General features: G+C 36.9%; 1 protein-coding gene across 5 annotated transcripts in view; it reads right to left on the reverse strand.

The window, feature by feature from the left end:
* The window catches only part of Pkc53E (Protein C kinase 53E), a 253,932-nt gene that overhangs the window by 168,011 nt on the left and 61,894 nt on the right, over window positions 1-24,027 (reverse strand). For all 5 annotated transcript variants that reach the window (XR_016481799.1, XM_090180269.1, XM_090180270.1 and 2 more), the window contains exon 2: window positions 891-922. Coding sequence is in view for 4 of the 5 variants with exons in the window: in XM_090180269.1 (XP_090036395.1) it covers window positions 891-922 (32 nt within the window). In the remaining variant the exon portion in view is untranslated. The remainder of the gene's footprint in view (window positions 1-890; window positions 923-24,027) is intronic.

Below are 24,027 nucleotides of genomic sequence, written 5' to 3' on the forward strand. Positions count from 1 at the left end.
AAAATCGAGGGGTCAGACAATCGTACAAATCCCTACACTGTAGAGAAAGTTGATTTTAGAAATCTGGAAATCAACTAGGCAATAAGAAATTATCCAATTATTTATATTTATTCATAACCGACAATTATCCAAAAAATATCAGAAAGAAACGATTATTTTTTTATGTTAAATCGTTGTTTATTTGTATAAAATGTTAATAAATTAACAGTTAACCAAAATTTTTATGGTTAATCGAAATTTTGCCGGTTAATTTATTTGTTCCGCCGATCTCTAGGCAATCCCGAAATCTCGAAATCGGCTTAAAAACCGAAATCAACACGAAACCAATTCCAAAATCTCGAAATCAGCTTCAAAGCCGAAATCAACACGAAACCAATTCCGTGCTCTGAAATCTCAAAATTAGTTTTATTTCTGAAATCACTTTGAGATTCAAAATCCCTTACGCTGAATTTGCAAACGTCGGACCCCTCGCAAGTAACTAGCTTATCTGAACCCTGGTGGCAAAATTGATAAATAAGGTGATACTCTTTAATCAAAAGAATACATCGAATTTCGAGCTGTAATTTAGAGATCACCGTCAGCTATTTAGTGTTTCGGCTACATTACGACAGATGGCGGTATTGCCAGGGTTGTTGATATTTTTAAATATTTTTTATGGGTTTTTAAATTTAATTTATTTAAGGTTTTAAATGACAAATTGATTAATAAATTGAATGCAGCGGTAAAGTAAACTAAAATTAAAATTAAATTTTGATCTGAATTGACATTTCTGGAGAACCTACCTTAATACATTTCCTTAAATACATAAAAGTATAAAAGGTGGTATAAAAGGTGATTTAAATCTATGATTAAAAAACTTGAATGTGAAGTTAAAACGAAGATTTACTTACTTTGGCACTGAAATCCTTGTTTTCCAAAACCCCTGGAAACAGAAACAAAAATTATATTAGTTCCAAGTTCTATTGAAAAAAAAGGAAAACTTAAGTCTAAGGCTTAGTCGCATTAATAGTTTCTACAGGGTTCGTACGAAAATTTCTGATCTTAAATCCCTGACTTTTCCAGGTTGTCCCTGACCAACTTTTGCCAATATTCCTGACCTTTTTGCTTAAATTTTTTGACATTTGTTTTATAATTTTAGGTCAAAAATTCTTTGTTAAGGTGTAGTTTGCTTGACTAACTAAAATCCCTGACTTATCCCCGACTTTCTACGAAATTTTTTAAATCCCTGACTTATCCCCGACTTTCTACTTAATTTTTTAAATCCCTGACTTATCCCCGACTTTCTACGAAATTTTTTAAATCCCTGACTTATCCCCGACTTTCTACGAAATTTTTTAAATCCCTGACTTATCCCCGACTTTCTACGAAATTTTTTAAATCCCTGACTTATCCCCGACTTTCTACGAAATTTTTTAAATCCCTTACTTATCCCCGACTTTCTACGAAATTTTTTAAATCCCTGACTTATCCCCGACTTTCTACGAAATTTTTTAAATCCCTTACTTATCCCCGACTTTCTACGAAATTTTTTAAATCCCTGACTTATCCCCGACTTCCTACGAAATTTTTTAAATCCCTGACTTATCCCCGACTTTCTACGAAATTTTTTAAATCCCTGACTTATCCCCGACTTTCTACGAAATTTTTTAAATCCCTTACTTATCCCCGACTTTCTACGAAATTTTTTAAATCCCTTACTTATCCCCGACTTTCTACGAAATTTTTTAAATCCCTGACTTATCCCGGACATGTTTTCTCCATTTTACAGATCCCTGACTTATCCAGGTTTTCAAGGATATCCAGGTTCTGTACGAACCCTGTTCTAACTGGTATTTAATCTCGGCTGGAAAAATGTCCAATGAAGAGGAACAAAATGAGAAGCTATTTTAGCGACAGCCTTTAGTGGTGTCCGATGCGCCAAATGCCGAAAATCATACTTCCAAATTTGGGTAAGCGAAGCAATTTCTCCAAATATATTGATAATAATACACAATAACAGAAGTGCATGATACACAGCTTAGAGAGAAGTGTTCAAATCTAAAGAGCGCTTCGCAGGCGTGCATTGATTACGTTTTCGAAGACAGGACGAAATACATAATTTAATTAGTTTCCAAGGCAAATACAGAGAGGAAATAAAGTTTTATAAATAACTATCATTATACACGGGGCACCGAGCCAATAGTACCCAAAATATATAAGAATTATAGAATAAAATTTATCTATTTTATATATTTCTATATTTTATTTATTTATATAAATGTTTATTTTATAAACTCCTGTTAATACAACTTTGTATTATATTTCCAAATTTAAGCGAGCGTGGCAATTTCTTCAAATAAGTTTAAAAAACCATTTAAAATTTCACTAAGCGCGGGAATTATTACAAATACATTGATAATAATAAAAAATTAACAAAACATGTTATTTTGGAATCTTTATTAAATTTCCAATACATCGTTATGTTCATAAAAACAAAAAAATAAGAAAACAAATTGCGGAACGCCTCGGGGATACGGCCAAAGATTCATAATGGAAAGGATAACGAGAATGGGAAGCACTGGCGAAAAAGATTTCGTATTTGGACGGTGGGGAGAGGGCGGGAGAAAAACAAGCTGTCAAAGGAACGTCTAATTCGGCGCTTAAGAGTCAACATCTACGCCATCTACATTCGTGAAATCGAACATTTCGCGAGAAGCGGACAACAGTAATATTAAATTAATATATAATTCGATTTATTTATTTTAATATTAATTTAATTCTTAATGCGATTTATATATTTTAATATTAATTTAATTCTTAATGCAATTTATATATTTTAATATTAATTTAATTCTTAATGCGATTTGTATTTTAATATTTTAATGAAATTTAACATTAATATTAACGTTAAATTGCATTAATAATGCAATTTATATAATTCAAGATCAATTTAATTAATAATACAATTTATATAATTCACGATCAATTTAAATAATACAATTTATATAATTTACGATCAATTTCAGGGCCCCCACTCAAATATTCATTTTTTTATAGGAAAATAGGATTACAATTATAAAAATATAGGACTTTATAGGTCAATTTTTACTAAATTATAGTATTTTATAGGACTATATATGCTATTTCATTTAATAACTTTAAGCATTTAAAAACCAAATCTATATTTAGCGAAATAAATCTGATTTTCACTGAAAAACTATGAACTATTTAACCATTTCATCACAAAAATATACTAGTAGCTAACCATGTTAACAATAACAAGACTAGAATGACTCGGTATATAGGAATTTGTCCTATAGCTAAATCTAGCAATTTAATTGAGTGGCGGGATTCGAAATGGGCAAAATATCAAAATTATAGGATTTTCTGGGACTTGGGGGATTTTGCTAAAAAATATAGGATGTTATAGGACATTTTTGAAAATATAGGATTTTATATTTCCTTATTAACGGAATTTATATAATTTATGATAAATTTAATAATGCCATTTTCGTGTAACGTTAACATTAATTCTGAATATGAAATTAAGCTCCATCCACACTAGATAGAGGACTATATTCCTAGAACAGACAGCGACGACACCATCTATGTATTCCCCCTCTATACAAGAACAGTTTGAAGATATCCAGGGGTGAACGAAAACGAAAATTTCTTCCTTTATAGCGTCGGCGCCTCCTAGATGGCGCCGTACCAAAAATAGGGTCCCCGCGTGCTCTGATTATGAACAAAGACGAAATGGAGAGAAGAGTCGTTTCCCACTTACGCGCTGCAGCTGACTGATGAAAAGTAAACTCCGGAACTGCCGCTGCACGTTAGATCAATAAACAGAGAAAATTTGTTCCCCCCTCGACGTGACGAGAGATTCTGACAAGGTGAAATTGCTTTTCACAACCTCGGTTCGCGTCAATGAAGAAAGATGTCGCCACCGAGATTACTCGAGCAAATTCTTAGCGTCTACTTTTCTAAGCCTTCCGATTTCGCCGTCTTTTTAAATATTAATTCAACGAAATTTCCATGTTCCATTTCTGTCTCGAAATTATTAATTACGAAGTTGCGAGAACAAAGTATTGAGACAATCATTCTTGTCCAAATTTGTTGAAGAAGAAGCAATGAAGATATTTTTTATCAACGAAATATTATCTTTCCGTTATCTCCTTTAGAGATAAGATTTCGACCTTATATAAAACCATCTGTCATAGACTAAGGTGTGTCATGTAGCTTCTGCGGTTCTTGCAGTAATGTCGCTCTAGTACTAATCTAGTAATATTCGTTAATCGTATGTAGTTTGTAAATATTCTTTTAATGCCATTATTTATAAATTACTAGTTCGTTATTTATAACGACGTTCAGTTTGTTTACTCCTAAACCCTCAAGCGTGCATGTTGTAAACTTCAACAAAATTTCGAATTAATAAAGGGGTCACGAGGCTGATTTTTAGACAGACTGGTCAGTGGTCAGAGCCATTAATAAACCGATACAATCACCCAAAAAAGTAATTAACTGGTCCACGAAAGTAATAAATCGCGTTAAATAAACCGGTATAATTATCTAAGCAAGCGATTAACTGGTTTAAGCGACCAATAAACGGTTTTGACCATTAATAAACCGGTAAAATCGTCCAAAAAAGGTAATTAACAGGTCGAAACGATAATAACGGCTTCAGCGATTCAGCGAATTTTTCCTAAAAGTCAAGAGTTATTATTTCAGCGCAACGGCAAGAAGTAGACCTAACACACCTGGTTCCAAACGCGAGTATCGACTCGAAGTTAAGTATAGCTCTTTAATTCAACCGATGTCGCTAGTGCCGACATCAAACCAAGACAATTAAGCTACATTTTTACCCAAAATGCGTATACTTATGGGTACCCCTCGCGTTGATTGGATCATTTGTAAATAGGTGTTTTTACAAAAGATCGGTGGTCACGTGTTTTCAGTAAGTTTGCGTCACTACGGTCAAATGAAATCTCGAAGTTGGCCGATAATTTAGTGTCGTCCGCTATTTAAGACAAGGCTTACCTGTCGTTTAGTTTAACAGTAAAGTGAAAGTTCTGCTATAGAAGATTATTTATTTTTGCTGAGAATTTTATATATTTCAAGGTTAGTAAATAAAAAATAACTAAAACCAGACTACCTTATAATATACATAACACATAAAAAGATATTTTTAATACAACCCTAGCCTTATCTATTTATCTATTTGTAACGCTGTTAATATTTAAAACTAAAATTGTCTATACGCGGGCCTTAGTATCAGCAGCCGGATCTTAGCAGACGATGCCTTGCTCAAACATACTGAATTCCCATGAGCCTCTATAGCAAAAATCTTTTGTAGAACCACCTATTGGTTAATTGCATAAATTATAGTAATTTTAAACCATATTTAATGGACTTTAACTTAAATTATTTGAATTTTGGCTCCCTTTTCCATAAATAGATGGCACCACGCTCTCCACTAAAGTCGCTTTTTCGAAGAATCGGATAGAGTCATGGCCACCTCTAACAACAGGGGCCTTTTCATAATAGAGAAGGCCACGATAGAGCCGCCACTTGCTGTAAGAGACCCTCAATAATAACACGAGGGCACCTACTTTGGAGGAACCATTGATCTTCGCTAGGCGGAGATGGTGGACCGGCAAATAGTTCCATTTGCATATGGAGGCCGTACATCACAGCGTTTCCCAATACAGAGCCGCGACATTTAATAAACGGGCCAGCCACGAGTCCGATAATGGAAAGTCTTTGATTATTAGGCCATTATGAAAAATTCGATAACCGCCACGAGCGCCATCTGTATAATGAGCCCGGAATGACGGTCTGCCGTCCTTGGGAGCACTATAATAATAACACCGCAATCTTTTAGTCTCCCGCGCCGAATTAAGATTCTTACGAAAACAGCGGACGTCCACGTAATTTATGGCGTTCGTCGTCCGCTTAATAATAGTCTCCGAGATTACAATGCAAAAGCGCCATCTACTGGACTAAGGGGATTTTATAACCCGATTATACAATACTTTCACTTCTACATATACAGGGGGTTTCAAAAGTTTATTCAAAAATGCGAAGGAGTTGTAGGGGGTGAGTTGAGAAGTATGTCTGTTTCTCCCCATTTTCCCACGATGAGTGAAAAGAGCACCAGAGAACTTCAAAGTGAGGCCTACTATTAGTGGCCCCTGGAAGTAGGCTGCAACAAAGGTAAAACCAAGCAGCAGGGACTTTAAATACTGTTTAAGTTTACACTTTTTCACGCTGGTTACCTCGATTTGTTTACAAAGTCCTTTTTTACCTATCACACGAACCCAAACCTTAATGTTCGAGTTTCCCTGCTGCTTGGTTTTGCGCTTGTTGCAGCCTACGTCCAGGGGCCACTAATAGTAGGCCACACTTTGAAGTTCTCTGGCGCTCTCTCACTCATCGTAGGAAAATGGGAACCAAAAAGGCATACTTAATAATATAATAAATAATAATCAGCTAGGCTAATACCCACGGCACCACCTTAGGCCTAAGTCATCAAGCGACCTTTAATGCCAATAATCCAGGTAGCCGGGTTACAATGCGTAGGAGGGTGGTAGCAAGCAGTTCATGCCACGCGAGCCAACAGCTCCCTACACTAACTATTACCGTTAACCCCGGCAAGTTTTTATGGGAAACCGAAGAACTCGTGGGAAAACCCCTTTAACCAGCGGGGAGAGAACTTGCAAACTCAACGCGGAAGGAGTAGTTCCGAGTTTTCACCCAGTGCCACAAGTTGGGATCGAGCTCGGCTCCTCTTGCTATTAACTATTAGTTAATTATAATTACAATTATTAACTATTAGTTAATTATAATTACAATTATTAACTATTAGTTAATTATAATTACAATTATTAACTATTAGTTAATTATAATTACAATTATTAACTATTAGTTAATTATAATTACAATTATTAACTATTAGTTAAATTAACTAATAGTTAATAATTGTAATTATAATTAACTAATAGTTAATAATTGTAATTATAATTAACTAATAGTTAATAATTGTAATTATAATTAACTAAGTTAATTATAATTACAATTATTAACTATTAGTTAATTATAATTACAATTATTAACTATTAGTTAATTATAATTACAATTATTAACTATTAGTTAATTATAATTAGGATTATTATTCATAATATTAATAAATAATAAATAATAATAAATAATATTAATTGGCAACGTAATAAATTATCTAATTATTATAATTATTAATATTAATAAGAAACGTAATAAATTATTATTTAATTATAATTATTAATATTAATTAGCAACAAAAATTAATAGTTAATTATTTATATAGTTATTAATATTAATTAGCAACATAAAAATTATTAGTTAATTATAATTATTAATATTAATTAGCAACAAAATTAATAGTTAATTATTTATATAGTTATTAATATTATTTAGCAACATAAAAATTATTAGTTAATTATTATTATAATTATTAATATTAAATAGTAATGAAAAATTATATTAACTTAAAAACACTAATGAATTAAATTAAATTAAATTGCACCAATATAAAAATAATAAAAATTTTAAAATATGTTAAAATAATATTAATATGTAAAAATACGCTAAAATAATATTAATAAATATTTAAAAATACGTTAAAATAATATTAATAAATATTTAAAAATACGTTAAAATAATATTAATAAATATTGAAAAATACGTTAAAATAATATTAATAAATATTGAAAAATACGTTAAAATAATATTAATAAATATTTAAAAATACGTTAAAATAATATTAAAATGTTTCGTGTTTGGTTCACGAGATGGCGCTCTAGGAAAACATAATATGGGCGGGGCCTCAAGACGGATCCTAAGATGGGCGGGGCTTTGGTATAAAAGCGTAACACCGGAGATATACGCTTCTTAGTCTACGTAAGCCATTAGATAGTCTAGAAGTGAAGTTTTAAGCCACTTACGAGGGGTAAGACACTGTGAACTCTGTGTACACTGCCGTACCTTTGACAGTGCTAAATGCACGAACTCGGTCTCGGTGTACAGATTATCTGAGACTGTCTTACCCCTTGACCACTTACGAGACCCAAGGAAAAATTTCAAAACGAAAATAACTTTTATCCAAATACGGTTTTACGAGGTTCGCACGTTCTTGAGTAATTTTCCCTGACTGTAAAAATGTGGAGCTTAATTCGCTGGAAAATTCCTTTGCTCTCGCGGCGAGAAGAAAAATGTGGGGAACGTGACAGCCACCAGGCGCCGCTGTAAAACCTTTTCCGTATTCAATTTCCGAGCCACGTTAGACTAAGGCCTACTCCGAATAATAAAATAATGTTGCGTGTTTTTACGATATATTAAATAAACGGTCAGAACGCGAATTACGTCACCGTCAAGAATATAGCGCTTTTTACAGCCATTCACTAAGCCTGACGACGGCTAGCTGTACGAGCGCTAGGCTTAAGAAAGGCACCGGAAAAGACCCGACACGTTCCGCGTTTTCGAATCGCCTTATTTCGAATGCGCGAACACCTCGCTCAGTTCGTCGGTTGTATTATCAGTTATGGGCGCGCTCCTCTTATTTTGAGCGGTTTTGTCTCATGAAAATGAGACGAGCGAATATTTGCCTCTCAAAAAAGAGCCAAGTGAAACGAGCGAACATTTTCCCTCTCATAAAAAGAGCCAAGTGAAACGAGCGAACATTTTCCCTCTCATAAAAAGAGCCAAGTGAAACGAGCGAACATTTTCCCTCTCATAAAAAGAGCCAAGTGAAACGAGCGAACATTTTCCCTCTCATAAAAAGAGCCAAGTGAAACGAGCGAACATTTTCCCTCTCATAAAAAGAGCCAAGTGAAACGAGCGAACATTTTCCCTCTCATAAAAAGAGCCAAGTGAAACGAGCGAACATTTTCCCTCTCATAAAAAGAGCCAAGTGAAACGAGCGAGTATTTTCCCTCTCAAAAAAAGAGGAGCTAAAATTTAGCCTCTCAGAAAGAGCCAAAAGAGATAAACGAAAATTTCCCCGCTCAAAATTTTGCGAGCGCGAGCGTACATCACACGAACGAGCACATCTTTACAAAAATGCCCATCCTGTGTATTATAGATGGCGCTATTGTAGTGCCCCCCCCCGGACAATTTTCGTGGTACGTGTTTTAATACGCGGGGCTGGTGACAAAACGTTTGGCGGTGAGTGGATAAAACGCGAATTTGGTTCGTTGTTAAATTTGTTGAGAATGATAAATCGCGCCTCGTAATGGTTCGACCGCGGATTGCGTTTGCAGCGCACGATTCCGGCGAGGGTCATTCCGCGCGTCGCCGGGACAGCCTCTCCCAGACCGTGAAATGAATGAAGAGCAGACAAGGCCATTTTACCAGGTTTACTAGTATTGATTTTCAACCCTTCAAAACGGACTGTTCATTCGTCTTGACTATCAAATAGCCCCCCTGCTGGTTCTGTAAATACCGATGCAGTCTGGCAATATCGGGAATTTATTATATCAATTTTATCGTGCTAAAATATTTCAAATTATTAGGTTTGTTCAACGAAAACTACGAAACCACAAAATCGTCAGAAAAACCATTATCACACTTGGCCCTCTAATACCTTAGACAAACCTAAAAAGAATTAAAATTTGATTTGATTTTTGATTTATTTTTGTAATCACCACCGATCGTCCGGCAAAGGTAAACCCGACAGTCTCCCTCCTTCAGTCCCGCAAAGGCAAACCAGACAGTCTCCCTCCTTCAGTCCCGCAAAGGTAAACCCGCCAGTCTCCCTCCTTCAGTCCCGCAAAGGTAAACCCGCCAGTCTCCCTCCTTCAGTCCCGCAAAGGCAAACCCGCCAGTCTCCCTCCTTCAGTCCCGCAAAGGCAAACCCGCCAGTCTCCCTCCTTCAGTCCCGCAAAGGCAAACCCGCCAGTCTCCCTCCTTCAGTCCCGCAAAGGCAAACCCGCCAGTCTCCCTCCTTCAGTCCCGCAAAGGCAAACCCGCCAGTCTCCCTCCTTCAGTCCCGCAAAGGCAAACCCGCCAGTCTCCCTCCTTCAGTCCCGCAAAGGCAAACCCGCCAGTCTCCCTCCTTCAGTCCCGCAAAGGCAAACCCGCCAGTCTCCCTCCTTCAGTCCCGCAAAGGCAAACCCGCCAGTCTCCCTCCTTCAGTCCCGCAAAGGCAAACCCGCCAGTCTCCCTCCTTCAGTCCCGCAAAGGCAAACCCGCCAGTCTCCCTCCTTCAGTCCCGCAAAGGCAAACCCGCCAGTCTCCCTCCTTCAGTCCCGCAAAGGCAAACCCGCCAGTCTCCCTCCTTCAGTCCCGCAAAGGCAAACCCGCCAGTATCCCTCCTTCAGTCCCGCAAAGGCAAACCCGCCAGTCTCCCTCCTTCAGTCCCGCAAAGGCAAACCCGCCAGTCTCCCTCCTTCAGTCCCGCAAAGGCAAACCCGCCAGTCTCCCTCCTTCAGTCCCGCAAAGGCAAACCCGCCAGTCTCCCTCCTTCAGTCCCGCAAAGGCAAACCCGCCAGTCTCCCTCCTTCAGTCCCGCAAAGGCAAACCCGCCAGTCTCCCTCCTTCAGTCCCGCAAAGGCAAACCCGCCAGTCTCCCTCCTTCAGTCCCGCAAAGGCAAACCCGCCAGTATCCCTCCTTCAGTCCCGCAAAGGCAAACCCGCCAGTCTCCCTCCTTCAGTCCCGCAAAGGCAAACCCGCCAGTCTCCCTCCTTCAGTCCCGCAAAGGCAAACCCGCCAGTCTCCCTCCTTCAGTCCCGCAAAGGCAAACCCGCCAGTCTCCCTCCTTCAGTCCCGCAAAGGCAAACCCGCCAGTCTCCCTCCTTCAGTCCCGCAAAGGCAAACCCGCCAGTCTCCCTCCTTCAGTCCCGCAAAGGCAAACCCGCCAGTCTCCCTCCTTCAGTCCCGCAAAGCTAAACCCGCCAGTCTCCCTCCTTCAGTCCCGCAAAGCTAAACCCGCCAGTCTCCCTCCTTCAGTCCCGCAAAGCTAAACCCGCCAGTCTCCCTCCTTCAGTCCCGCAAAGGCAAACCCGCCAGTCTCCCTCCTTCAGTCCCGCAAAGGTAAACCCGCCAGTCTCCCTCCTTCAGTCCCGCAAAGGTAAACCCGCCAGTCTCCCTCCTTCAGTCCCGCAAAGGTAAACCCGCCAGTCTCCCTCCTTCAGTCCCGCAAAGGTAAACCCGCCAGTCTCCCTCCTTCAGTCCCGCAAAGGTAAACCCGACAGTCTCCCTCCTTCAGTCCCGCAAAGGTAAACCCGACAGTCTCCCTCCTTTAGTCCCGCAAAGGTAAACCCGCCAGTCTCCCTCCTTCAGTCCCGCAAAGGTAAACCCGACCAATATGCAAAACTACAATCCTAGCGAAGAATTCTATTCCATCCCGGCGTATATATTTCTTCGGTACGGCACGGGCAACCAGACTCCGCCGAAAATTAAAATAATAACTAGTTCTCCTCAGCCTCGGCCATCGACTAAACCCGCATAATTCCAGCAGAGTAGGCCGCTCTATATCTTTTGAATGGCTCGATCTTCAAAGCACCAACGAGACGTGAGTTTTATTTTAAACGCGGACCAGGCCTCATTTGCATCGTAAGGCTCCGTAAGCGCGCCCTCTACCGTAAGAAGCCTGAATTATGAAGATAGCGTGAGGAATAAAACTAAGGTAAGACTGAATGCGGTTCAAAGCGCCATTCGCTTTTCGGGGGACAGTCCATAAATGAAAGCCTACCATTGTATTTTTTTTGGGTTCAAAGGTCGCTAACAGAAAATTATTGATATCGTCAGAAGTGAAGTAATATTTGTAAGTATGACGCGAAACGATAATGGGGAATGAAAAGGTCGTCTTCGATGGTAAAATTACCACCAGCTAAAGTAGCGTAGGTACTACGATGCTGTTCCATAACTGTCACGCCTGAAATAATATTCCATTGTGAATTTTTATTTATTGCTAAGCAAAATCCAAATTCCCATACAGCAGTAGCACTTTAAAAGCTAGCCTATCCGCTGGGTCGATATCAGGGTTGCTCAAAATGTTAAATTCAAAATACTTTCTCCATAACTGAAAATGAAAAATGAAAAATGCAGTTGGAAAATGTTTTTTTTTCTAAATGCAAAATGCAAAATGTAATATGGTTTTTCTAAATGCAAAATGCAAAATGTAATATGGTTTTTCTAAATGCAAAATGCAAAATGTAATATGGTTTTTCTAAATGCAAAATGCAAAATGTAATATGGTTTTTCTAAATGCAAAATGCAAAATGTAATATGGTTTTTCTAAATGCAAAATGTAAAATTTAAAAAATTGTTTTTTGCAGCTCAAATTAAAAATACAGAATGCATTTTGAAAATGATTTTTTCTAAATGTAAAATCAAGAATGTATTTATTTATATTTAGGAAGAATGCTTATGTTGCGACAATCGCCGGGCACGTTGAACGCCTTTCCCCCGTCTCGCGCGGGGGGGGGGGGGGGGGGGGACCAAACGTCACCGGCGTTTGATTTCCATCGCGTTAGGTGACGTAAATTTTAAGCAGCCTATGAAATACCGGGACTATTCGTTTTATTTTAAGCGGAGGAGCGTACTGGGGGGACCAACGGGTGGATTGAGATAAAGGCTAAAAACCGTCTCGACATAGATATTCTCCCTAGGTATAAATAAATACATTCTTGATAAAATGTAAGATGGTTTTCTAAATGCAAAATGAAATGTAAAACAATGGTTTTGCATCTCAAATTAAAAATACAAAATACATTTTGAAAATGGTTTTTCAAATGCGTTCTGTTTACTTTTAATTATTTATATTTTATTTATTAATAATTGCCAATTAATTATTATTCTTAATTAGTAATGAATAATAATGCGGTGGCACTGTACGAATATTCGTGTGCTTCTGAGTTTGATAGTAGCTAAGTATCGCCATCTATGATTACTTGGGGAGTAAATAGCATTTTGAAAATGTTTTTCTACATATCAAACCCACAATACAAAATACTATCTGGATAACTGAAAATGCATTTTGAACATCCCTGGTCGATTTAACTAAATTGACCAGTCCCTCTAAAGCCTTTTTGGTACATATTCGAACACCAAAGCTCGATAACGATGCGAGTGTCAAAGCTTTTCACCTTAGAAACGGACCAAAATTAAAGATTCAGGAGGCCACGTAGTTCTACGTTCGAATGCCATTTTCGAGGGTAGAAATCAGAGCCTCTTTGATATTGTAAGGCCTAATCATCGAACAAATATAACTGAGAGGGCTTCGGACGTAAAATAACCGCGACGATTAAACAAACTGTCGAGACTGATTGAGGAGTAGCTATTTAATTTGAAGTGGCCCATTCAAGTGTCCGAGTGTTTACAATTGACACGCGTCATTTAGACTAGCTCCCTCTATAAGTAATTTAATCTTCGGCTGGAGCCGCCCGGCCCCGCTGATAGATGGCGTCACGGCGCTGGTCGGAATGCGGAGTCATTTTAACACCTCAATAACCGCGTTTTCCATCATTAATCGCGCGGACGATTAAAAATAGGCCCGGGCTTCTTATCTTATTATTACACGGACAGGTTGCCAGCGCCCCTCTCGCAATAGCGGCCTTTAACAAAGTTAATTAAACAGGAGCTCCCTAATTAATGAGCTGGAAGTTGACTTTCTCGGCGTAGGAGGCTTCGGCTAAATTAAACGACGCGCGCCACGGTCATACGCCATCTGTTGGCCGATGGACGTATTAACCGGACCATTTTTCATCAAATATTCAATTAATACTAGAGTGGGAGTAAACAAAGCATGGATTGCATTTACTTTGGATGTAGATTAGATAGATTACAACGGCTGAATTACAATAACAGTACGATTGTTGGATTTATTTCTGTTAATTAAAAAATTGATTTATTTGATTTAATTAAAAGTTATATTAATCAAATTATATTCATCATTAGTTTTTGTTTTTACAAATTTAAATATTTAATTTAATCTTTTTGTATTTTTTTCATGGCAAATTAATTAATTTACGTATATTGATAATGTAAATTAAAATCTAAATTAATCCTTTTAATAATTAGTACTTTAAATGGTTTTTGTAGCAATGGTAATTCAAACCGAACTACATTTTCTAACTTTTTGTAAATACATATAAAAGTATGATAAAAAATCGCATTTGATTTAAATAAAATTATTATGATAATTTTATTCCCTTTGAGATATGTACATTCGTATATCATATGATTTTCCGAAAAATTATAATTAAATATAATCATGAATGTAGTGATTATTTAAACTATAACATTGAAAAAAAGTTCCCGCTCGACTAGTTTTCCGGAAAATGACCGAGGTCTTTTTTCAGGAAAATTTTCCGTATTTTTCCGCAAAAAAGTTTTCATTCCACGATTAGTTTAATATTTTGTTTGCAAATTTAAATAAAGCGGTATTTTCGCCTCATTTTTCGAATCTAAAAGTAAAACTAACCCTCTAGACTAAAATCTTTATTAGGAAAAATGGAATTATATTTTTTAAATATAGGACTTTAAAAGACTTTTTCAAAATTATAGAATTTTATAGGACTATATATGCTTTTTATTTTACTAACTTTATGCATTTAAAAACCAAATCTATATTTAGCGAAATAAATCTTTGATTTCCACTGAAAAAATATAAACTATTTTATCACAAAAATATACTTGTAGCTAACCATGCTAACAATAACAAAAGTATAGACTAGAATGACTTGGTATAGGAATTTATCCTATAGCTAAATCTAGCAGTTTAACTGAGTGGTTGGATTTGAAATGGGCAAAATATCAAAATTATTGGATTTTATAGGACGTTTAAGGGATTTTGCTAAATACAAGGAAGTTATAGGACATTTTTGAAAATGTAAGATTTTATAGGGATTATAGGAGCTCTGGGTACCCTGCCATCTAGTAGCAACAAACGCAGCACCCCACACAAGGAGAACGCAACCCGTTAAAAGTCGTGCATTTACTTGCGTACATTTTTAATTGGCTAGACGCTTTAGCGCCTGCTGCCGTCGGAAGGGGAAAATTCGGAAATTGCCTTCCCCATTTCCGCAAAACGTTCGTCCAATGAAATTTGTACACCAACTGCGTTAGCGTCTTTAAAGGCTAGCTGCGTTCTCCTGGCGTTTGTTGCTCCTAGCTGCCACCAGTATAGCCCAGTGGCGGATCTAGTGGTTAGGCTACAGCGTGAATTGGGAGTAACGTTAAAATGTTTTCAACACAGTCATCCTCCTTAAGTACAAATGAATATATTTTTGCCTCTGCGGAATACGTAGAACCATTTAGCAAACACTGTTTTACTAAAGAAAATATATATAAATCACATGATTTGTCGGCCTAGGCGACCCTCCCCAAAACAAATATCGAAGCGTTTCTCAATTTACACGTACTCAAGAATGATTGTTTCAATTTCTAAATGCGAGTACAGCCATCTCGAAATGATATATGGGTTTTTCCTGCCTCAACTCGTAAAGAAGGCCGCTGCTTGCTGAAAATCGGGAAAAAGACAGAATGAGGCGTTTTTAAAACAGCGATGGAACGGCCGGAATAAAAATGTCACATTTTGCGGAGAAGAGAACGAAGCAAACAATGTGCCATTGTGCTGACAACACACAATTCTTTAGTTCTAGTGATAGCTTTAATTTTTAAATTCAATAGTTAATTTGTTATAAAGGCACTAAAAAAACAAACGCAGATCACCAGTATAATTATTAGAATATTTTTGAATGATTGAATGAAATTAAACCGGAATTAAATCCGTGATCGACAGACATCAAACCGGAATTAAATCCGTAATCGACAGACATCAAACCGGAATTAAATCCGTAATCGACAGACATCAAACCGGAATTAAATTCTTGATCGAAAGACATCAAACCGGAATTAAATTCTTGATCGACCGACATCAAACCGGAATTAAATCCGTGATCGACAGACATCAAACCGGAATTAAATTCGTGATCGACAGACATCAAACCGGAATTAAATTCGTGATCGACAGACATCAAACCGGAATTAAATTCGTGATCGACAGACATCAAACCGGAATTAAATTCGTGATCGACAGACATCAAACCGGAATTAAATTCGTGATCGACAGACATCAAACCGGAATTAAATTCGTGATCGACAGACATCAAACCGGAATTAAATCCGGGATCGACAGACATCAAACCGGAATTAAATCCGGGATCGACAGACATCAAACCGGAATTAAATCCGGGATCGACAGACATCAAACCGGAATTAAATCCGGGATCGACAGACATCAAACCGGAATTAAATCCGGGATCGACAGACATCAAACCGGAATTAAAATCGTGATCGACAGACATCAAACCGGAATTAAATCCGTGATCGACAGACATCAAACCGGAATTAAATCCGTGATCGACAGACATCAAACCGGAATTAAATCCGTGATCGACAGACATCAAACCGGAATTAAATCCGTGATCGACAGACATCAAACCGGAATTAAATCCGTGATCGACAGACATCAAACCGGAATTAAATCCGTGATCGAAAGACATCAAACCGGAATTAAATCGTGATCGAAAGACATCAAACCGGAATTAAATCGTGATCGAAAGACATCAAACCGGAATTAAAATCGTGATCGAAAGACATCAAACCGGAATTAAAATCGTGATCGAAAGACATCAAACCGGAATTAAAATCGTGATCGACAGACATCAAACCGGAATTAAATCCGTGATCGACAGACATCAAACCGGAATTAAATCCGTGATCGACAGACATCAAACCGGAATTAAATTCTTGATCGAAAGAAATTAAAATAATTTTCTTACTATAATTTTTATCATTTAATAATTTATGAGGATGAAAACCACACTTATTTTTCTTTTTGCTTCTGAAACGTATTTCGAAAAATCGATGCAGGTTTCAAATGGAAATAATTACTTAAAGAGCATTAATAGTTAGTGTAGGAGCTGTTGGCATGGCATGAAGGGTTTGCCACCACCCTCCTACGCATTTTAACCCGGCCACCTTAATAAGAGGCCATAAAAGTCGATAGATGACTTAGGCCTAAGGTGGTGCCAAGGGTATTAGCCTAGCTGTTTTTTACTATTATAGTTAACTAAAAATCATCAAAATTAACATGTGTACAACGAAAAATGAATTGATTTATTATAATTATCTCCAAATTACATTCTATTACAATAAATACAGAAGCCAAGCAATAAGGATCAACATTTAGACGTTATTTCGTCGTATATAAATACCCCCTTTTTGAACTTAAAACGTTTGGGCATTTAAAAGATGGCGAATTGTTACAAGCGCTAATACTTCTACCGCGGCGTTGTTGTCGAGTGTATAGGCCACATTGTTCGAACAGTCTCGGCAGAAGACAACGGCCTCTGGCGGCTGACCTCGATAGCATTTCGACGACGGCTCTCGTACTGTTTATTGTTTACTGTTTGGGCATAATATAATCATAAATTTAGAGTTAAATATAGAGGGATGGCATAGGAATAGGCTGTTTTGCCCTTTTATGCAAATTGTGATTTATTACATTATCCTATCTTCAAAAGGATCAGCTTTTCGGGGGGAGAACTAGATGTAAAATATAGTAACGTTTGATCAGCGCGATTACTAAAGATTGAGGAGGTTGAAGCCGTAATTTAGACTCCCGATAGGACCTACGTGAAATTCAAACGAATGCCAACTCCAAAGGATTACCCGCTGTTTAAAGGGAGGATGAACTGAATAGAAAATTCGTTCGTTAACGCGCGCTACGCAGGGCCGTTTTAACCAAATTTTGTTCCCCAAAGCAGACTTGTGGTCAAATATCCAATATAGTACAAGTGGCAAAAAGCAAAACATTGTAAGAATGTCCTGTTTTTAAAGGGAATATAACCTCAGGTATTTGGTGTGGAACACCAACGTTTGCAGCTCTGGCCGCTCTTGCCTTTGGCTTTAGAAATGTTTGGCGCCACTATACAGCGTAATTTGAAAAATTGAAGGGGTCTTCCATAAAGATTGCTTTGCAGGTTATATTCCCTTTAAGGTTTTTTATGCAGACTTTACTCGTAGAAATGTTAAAATGCACACTCAATCCTGGATCTAGTAGTTTTAAAAAACATTTTTTCTTAAAAGTTTGTGGTGTGGGCCCCAAGGCAGTTGCCTAGCTCGCCTGTGCCTTAAAACAGCATTGGCGTTACGACTTGCTTTAACGTAACTAGCGCCAATTTTCCGTAGCTTCTGTTAACCCTAGTGGCGGAAATGGTAAATTCGTTGATTGAAGCTAATATTCCCTTTAACATAATTTTTAAAAAATACTATTATATTTTAAGGAAATGAGCTCATTATATAGCCTAATACCAAGAAAAAATGATTTTCCAAGATCAATTTTTAACCTTAATAATTATTATTATTAAAAATAACATTTCAGAACAATTTTCACCAACTTAAACCATGGTTAAAATAGAGCTATAATTTTAAGCCATTTGTGTTTGGTTTAAGCAAAAAATATTTACACGATTTTTAAAATTACTACCCTATAACGTCATTAGGAGTCAAGTCTTCAATAATTCAAGCAAATTTATTCGAAAATGCAAAGAGCATCAAAAGATTTATTTCTCGGGAAAAAGCAAGATCAGTCTTTCATTGAGGACAATTTAAGACTAAAATTGAAATCAACGTGGTCCGTATTTATCGTCAAAGGGATTATTAAAGGGAATATAACCTCAGGTAGATTTATAGGAGAATATAGGAGTATTATCTTTGATAAGCGAACTAAGCACGCGCGAAATTCGAAATAATATCCAATTATAGGAAAATATAGGAAAAATGGTTAAATGACACGCTAAAAAAAGGTTGGGTTAAATATTTTGGGTAAAATTTATTTCGACCCAGTTTGAGTTAATTTTAACCCATTTTGGGTTGTTCTAAAGCTTTTGGGGTATTTCTCTGATTTGTCTTATTGCCCAACTTGGGTTCAATGTACCCAAAAACTAGTAACACTCCATAATGTCGGCTGCTAAATGTTCTGATTGTTTGTATGTTGAGTTATTATTGGTTCATTTAACGCTTACGCGCTAAATAGTCGAAACTAAAATTTTTAATTCTAGAGTTTTCCAGGAACGTTTGGGTTTTTAGGCCCACAAAACAACCATAAACTGAGCTGTCGGCACTAAAATAACAGACGTAATTAAATTGTAATTTTAAATTATTCTTCTTTAAGTTATAAGCAGTATGAACTTAGATATTTTAAAACATTGCATTATGTTCTTAACTAAATTTTATGCATTTCCTATACGTAATAAGTTTAGGCTTGGTTTGTTTATTGTGTTAACATGTTTTTTACTTCCAAACATTGGTTAAGTTTTAGTTAGGTCTATTTGTTTAACAATAAAGGCTTATTTGAATACTAAATGTGAACTGGTTGGAAGTTCTCGAAATTAATGACCGCAATTACTATATTGTAATATCACCAATAGTCATTTATGTGTTCAGTTTACAGGCAATAAATTACTAAACAAGTTTCGTACTATAAAAATCTACTTGAAAAATGCTTTTGAAACTTTGTATTAACGAACCAAACATTCGTGCAAGCCAAAAATTTGAGGAAAAAGCAAAACTGATATTTTTTCTGGACAGAAATGTGGTTGTGTATTTTGGATAGTATGAGTGGAATTGGTGCAATTTGGAACTTGACACATTTCTGGAAAAATTACAACATATTTTAGTGAATCAGAGAAATATAGCTAATTTTTAAAACATTTTTAGTTTTTCTTCTTGAAGTTATGGATAGGATGAGTTAAATTGGTAGAATTTTGACCTATACGAGTTAATATATAATAGATTTTTGGAAAAGTTAAAACTTATTTTTGCGAAACAGAAATATAGCTAATTTTCAAAACATTTGTGATTTGTATCTTGAAGTTGTGGATAGGAGGTCATTTTAAAAAGGGCTTAGCCACTCTGTGAAGAACAGTGAGGCTTCTGTATGACAGTGGAGTCCAATCAAGGTTGCAAATTAAAATTTTTAGTTTTCAATAAACGATTATTAAATGTCTTCACGAAATAAAAGATATTAAGGAGAGCTGCAAATGGCTGAGTAGTTCATTTCCATTGAATATAGTTTAATAGTAACCCAATTAGTCTGTATTATTTGGCAAAGGCCATTTATAAATTATTTGGGTTAAATGTAGATTTTGGCCAATTTTTATATTTTACCAAAGTGTTTGGGCAAATGTAACTGCCCAATAAATTGGGTTATTTTAGCCCATTATTTTGGGGATTTTCCTAAATACCCAAATTTTTGGGTTGTTTTCATTTGCCCAACTACTTGGGTAAGCAAGGTTTGACCCAAGGTTGGGTCATTATTTTTGCTCAAATTGGGTTGTTTTCATTTGCCCAACTACTTGGGTAAGCAAGGTTTAACCCAAGGTTGGGTAATTATTTTGCTCAAATTGGGTTGTTTTACATTTGCCCAAATTTTTGGACTGGAGAAATACGGACCCAAATTTTTGGGTATTATTGACCCAATTTGGGTTAAATTTGACCCAACCTTTTTTAGCGCGTATAGGAAAATAAAGGACGAATGTCACCCTGGGCCTTTGGCTTTAGAAATGTTTGGCGCCGCTGTACAGGGAAAGTTTAAAAATTGGAGGGCTCTTTCATAAAGATTGCATTGAAGGTTATACAGGTTATATTCCCTTTAAGTTCCAAATTTACGGTGGAACGCCTAGATTCGTGTTTCTGCAACCAGGTTTGACATAAGATAGGTATATGGCGCTAGTTACGTTCAAAACAAGGTGCGCCGTGATTTTCCAACTTAGAATAGACCTGTTTAAACGCACTCTCGCAAGCTCAAAATTGGTGTTAGCGTCGAGTTCGGGACTACTTATTTTCTTTCAATTTTTTCTATTAGATCGTAGCGGCAATGAGAGTAGCGGGGGTTTCTCGAACTACGCTGTACAGCCAAAGGTAGCGGAGAGAGGATTTTCAGCCCCCTGGAGTGACTAATTTCTAACTCTTTGGGGCATATAGTTCATTCCTTCCTACATATACTTTGACTCTAAGGTTCGACTTTCGCAATAAAGATTGAAATGAGATTGGAACAGCTCGTAGCACGCGTCGCGATAGACTCCAGCGCCATCTCTTTTTTATCAAACAACTAAAAGCTACCTATGTTAGAAAATATTTCTGGGTAAGATAATATACAGGGTGTCCACTAAAATATGGACCAGGCCGAAAATTTCCAAAACAGTTTTAGTTTTAGTTTTTAAAAATTTCAAATTCGTACCTACAACTGTTTTGGAGATATTCGCCCTGGTCCGTATTTTAGTAGACACCCTGTATATTTGTAGGGATTCTTTCAATTTTGCATTTCATTTCTGTGTAAGAGAATATATTTCACTAAACGCAAATTCAATATAATTTCAGAGCCATAACTTTATCTAATGGACTATATTTCCCGCAGACATCGAAAAATCCCCCGCTTTCGCTAGTGCTAACAGGTAACGGTACAAAGTTCATCAAATATTCAAACTTCAAGACGACGGTAAATTTCGAAACTCGATATCTTCGAGAACTCCTTTCAAAAATTTACAAAGATCATTCCACAGAAACCAAAAAAACCGGACATCCAAAGGTAGGTGGCGCCACTTGAAAATGCAGAGAGGTCTCGAGATTAGGAGAGGGAGCGAAACTCTCCTTTGAACAAGCGTTCGATGACGTCACGAGGCCCATCGAGAATTAGGCTTAGTAGCTGCGTTTTTTCTTTCTTTTCTGGGTTGTTTCTTGTCGCGCATTAACTGCGAAGTCCGCCGGGGAAGTATTAGCATTTATTATGCAGTAAATTGGGATCGAAAAATAAGGACTTTTTCAGAACCGAGAAAATATACGAGAGGAATAGAAACTACTGCTCAAAATTTGGACGGTCCTTCTCATAGGAGGTGACGTAATATCTTCATGAGGTCTCTTGAGAACGGTTTGTTTGAAACCGGACTTGGAAATACTTAAACGCTCTCGACTAGAGTAAGAAAACAGCGTTTCAGCAACGGCGTAAAAAAAATTTCCGGGATTTCCGTTAAATTTGTAATAAATATTTTTATTAATTTTGGGGGCCCAAGTGGCAGCAACCCCCTTTCAACTGATTTATTTTAAGGGCCCCTGATTTTTTTAAGAGCCATTAACCCCAGGACTCCCGCTATTTCCAAGTCTGTTTGAAACGAGCGAAATCCCTGTAGCAGAAGCGTCACTAGGGTCGCTGTTGGAATTTTCCCCTTATCAGCACACGTAATGGCTTCTAGGTGATTGATAATGGCGGACGAAGTGAGAGGAAATGGCTCCTGCGTTTAGGCGCTAAACAATGTCTGTTCCGTTTAACTAACCCGGGATTTTGCAAGGTTGTTCCGTTTAACTAACCCGGGATTTTGCAAGGTTGTTCCGTTTAACTAACCCGGGATTTTGCAAGGTTGTTCCGTTTAACTAACCCGGGATTTTGCAAGGTTGTTCCGTTTAACTAACCCGGGATTTTGCAAGGTTGTTCCGTTTAACTAACCCGGGATTTTGCAAGGTTGTTCCGTTTAACTAACCCGGGATTTTGCAAGGTTGTTCCGTTTAACTAACCCGGGATTTTGCAAGGTTGTTCCGTTTAACTAACCCGGGATTTTGCAAGGTTGTTCCGTTTAACTAACCCGGGATTTTGCAAGGTTGTTCCGTTTAACTAACCCGGGATTTTGCAAGGTTGTTCCGTTTAACTAACCCGGGATTTTGCAAGGTTGTTCCGTTTAACTAACCCGGGATTTTGCAAGGTTGTTTCGTTTAACGTTTAAGAACGCAATTTCTTTGAACCGTCATTATTTTTAGATCGTATATTCATGAAAATCATACACGAAAATTAATTGTTTCTCTAGTAAGTGAAAACTAAAATACAAGTGGTTAAATTTCATCATTATTATAATTTTATTAAGCCAGTACAATGAGCCGTTAAAAGTCAATGAAATAGAAGTAAATCAAAGAATAGGATTTAAAACAATTCCAAAAATGTGTCAAAATCAAATAGGATTTCTAACCAAAACTCCAAAAATGTGTCAATCAAATAGGATTTCTAACCGAACTCCAAAAATGTGTCAAAATCAAATAGGATTTCTAATCAAACTCCAAAAATGTGTCAAAATCAAATAGGATTTCTAACCAAACTCCAAAAATGTGTCAAAATCAAATAGGATTTCTAATCCAACTCCAAAAATGTGTCGAAATCAAATAGGATTTCTAACCCAACTCCAAAATGTGTCAAAATCAAATAGGATTTCTAACCAAAACTCCAAAAACGTGTCAATCAAAATCAAATAGGGGTTTTTTTTAACCCAAATCCCAAAATCTGTTAATAATGATCAAAGAATAGTAGTAATAATTAAACTTCAAAAAATTTCTAACTCTGTTAGTATCGACGTCTTAATTAGATTTATCAAAGTATGCATAAATTAGACAGGAAAACAATTCATTTATTTGAAATAATCGGTTTTTTAAATAAAAAATGACGCCCCTCCGAAAATAACAATTAACTACTTTAAATTAACAGTATATAGTTAGTTCAAATAATTAAATACTAACAAAAATGTATTTAAATATATATCTACAATAAAATGAACTTACATTTTTTAATAAATCATTTTATCGAACCTGATACGTATAGCAAGCGCCCCCCTCCCCCGTCTAAGTACCAATTCTTTCTTAAATTATTCTAATAGAAAATAATACTGTGTCTCTCCGCCCCCCCTCACCCGCGCGTCGTCATAGCGACGGGCAGCAGCTGCTTTCCAAAGAGAAGATGGACTTAGTGATTTCGTCTCCCTTTATACCTCTTAGTTTCGCCCCCTCCGCCATAAGAAACTTCTACCGGGAAATTCCTTCAATATGGCGGCGCTACAGAGACAATGACGTCACGTGGCAACTACCTATACTCCCAATTTTCCTTTCTTAAAGGCCGGCTACGTAGTTATTCGGTTTACTCTATTTCACTGGAACTCGGCTCTCTGCAAGACGCGTGTGCTATGCACGCA

The sequence above is a fragment of the Leiobunum rupestre genome, chromosome 1 (genome assembly GCF_980474605.1).
Source record: "Leiobunum rupestre chromosome 1, qqLeiRupe1.1.hap1, whole genome shotgun sequence".
NCBI lineage: Eukaryota > Metazoa > Arthropoda > Arachnida > Opiliones > Sclerosomatidae > Leiobunum > Leiobunum rupestre.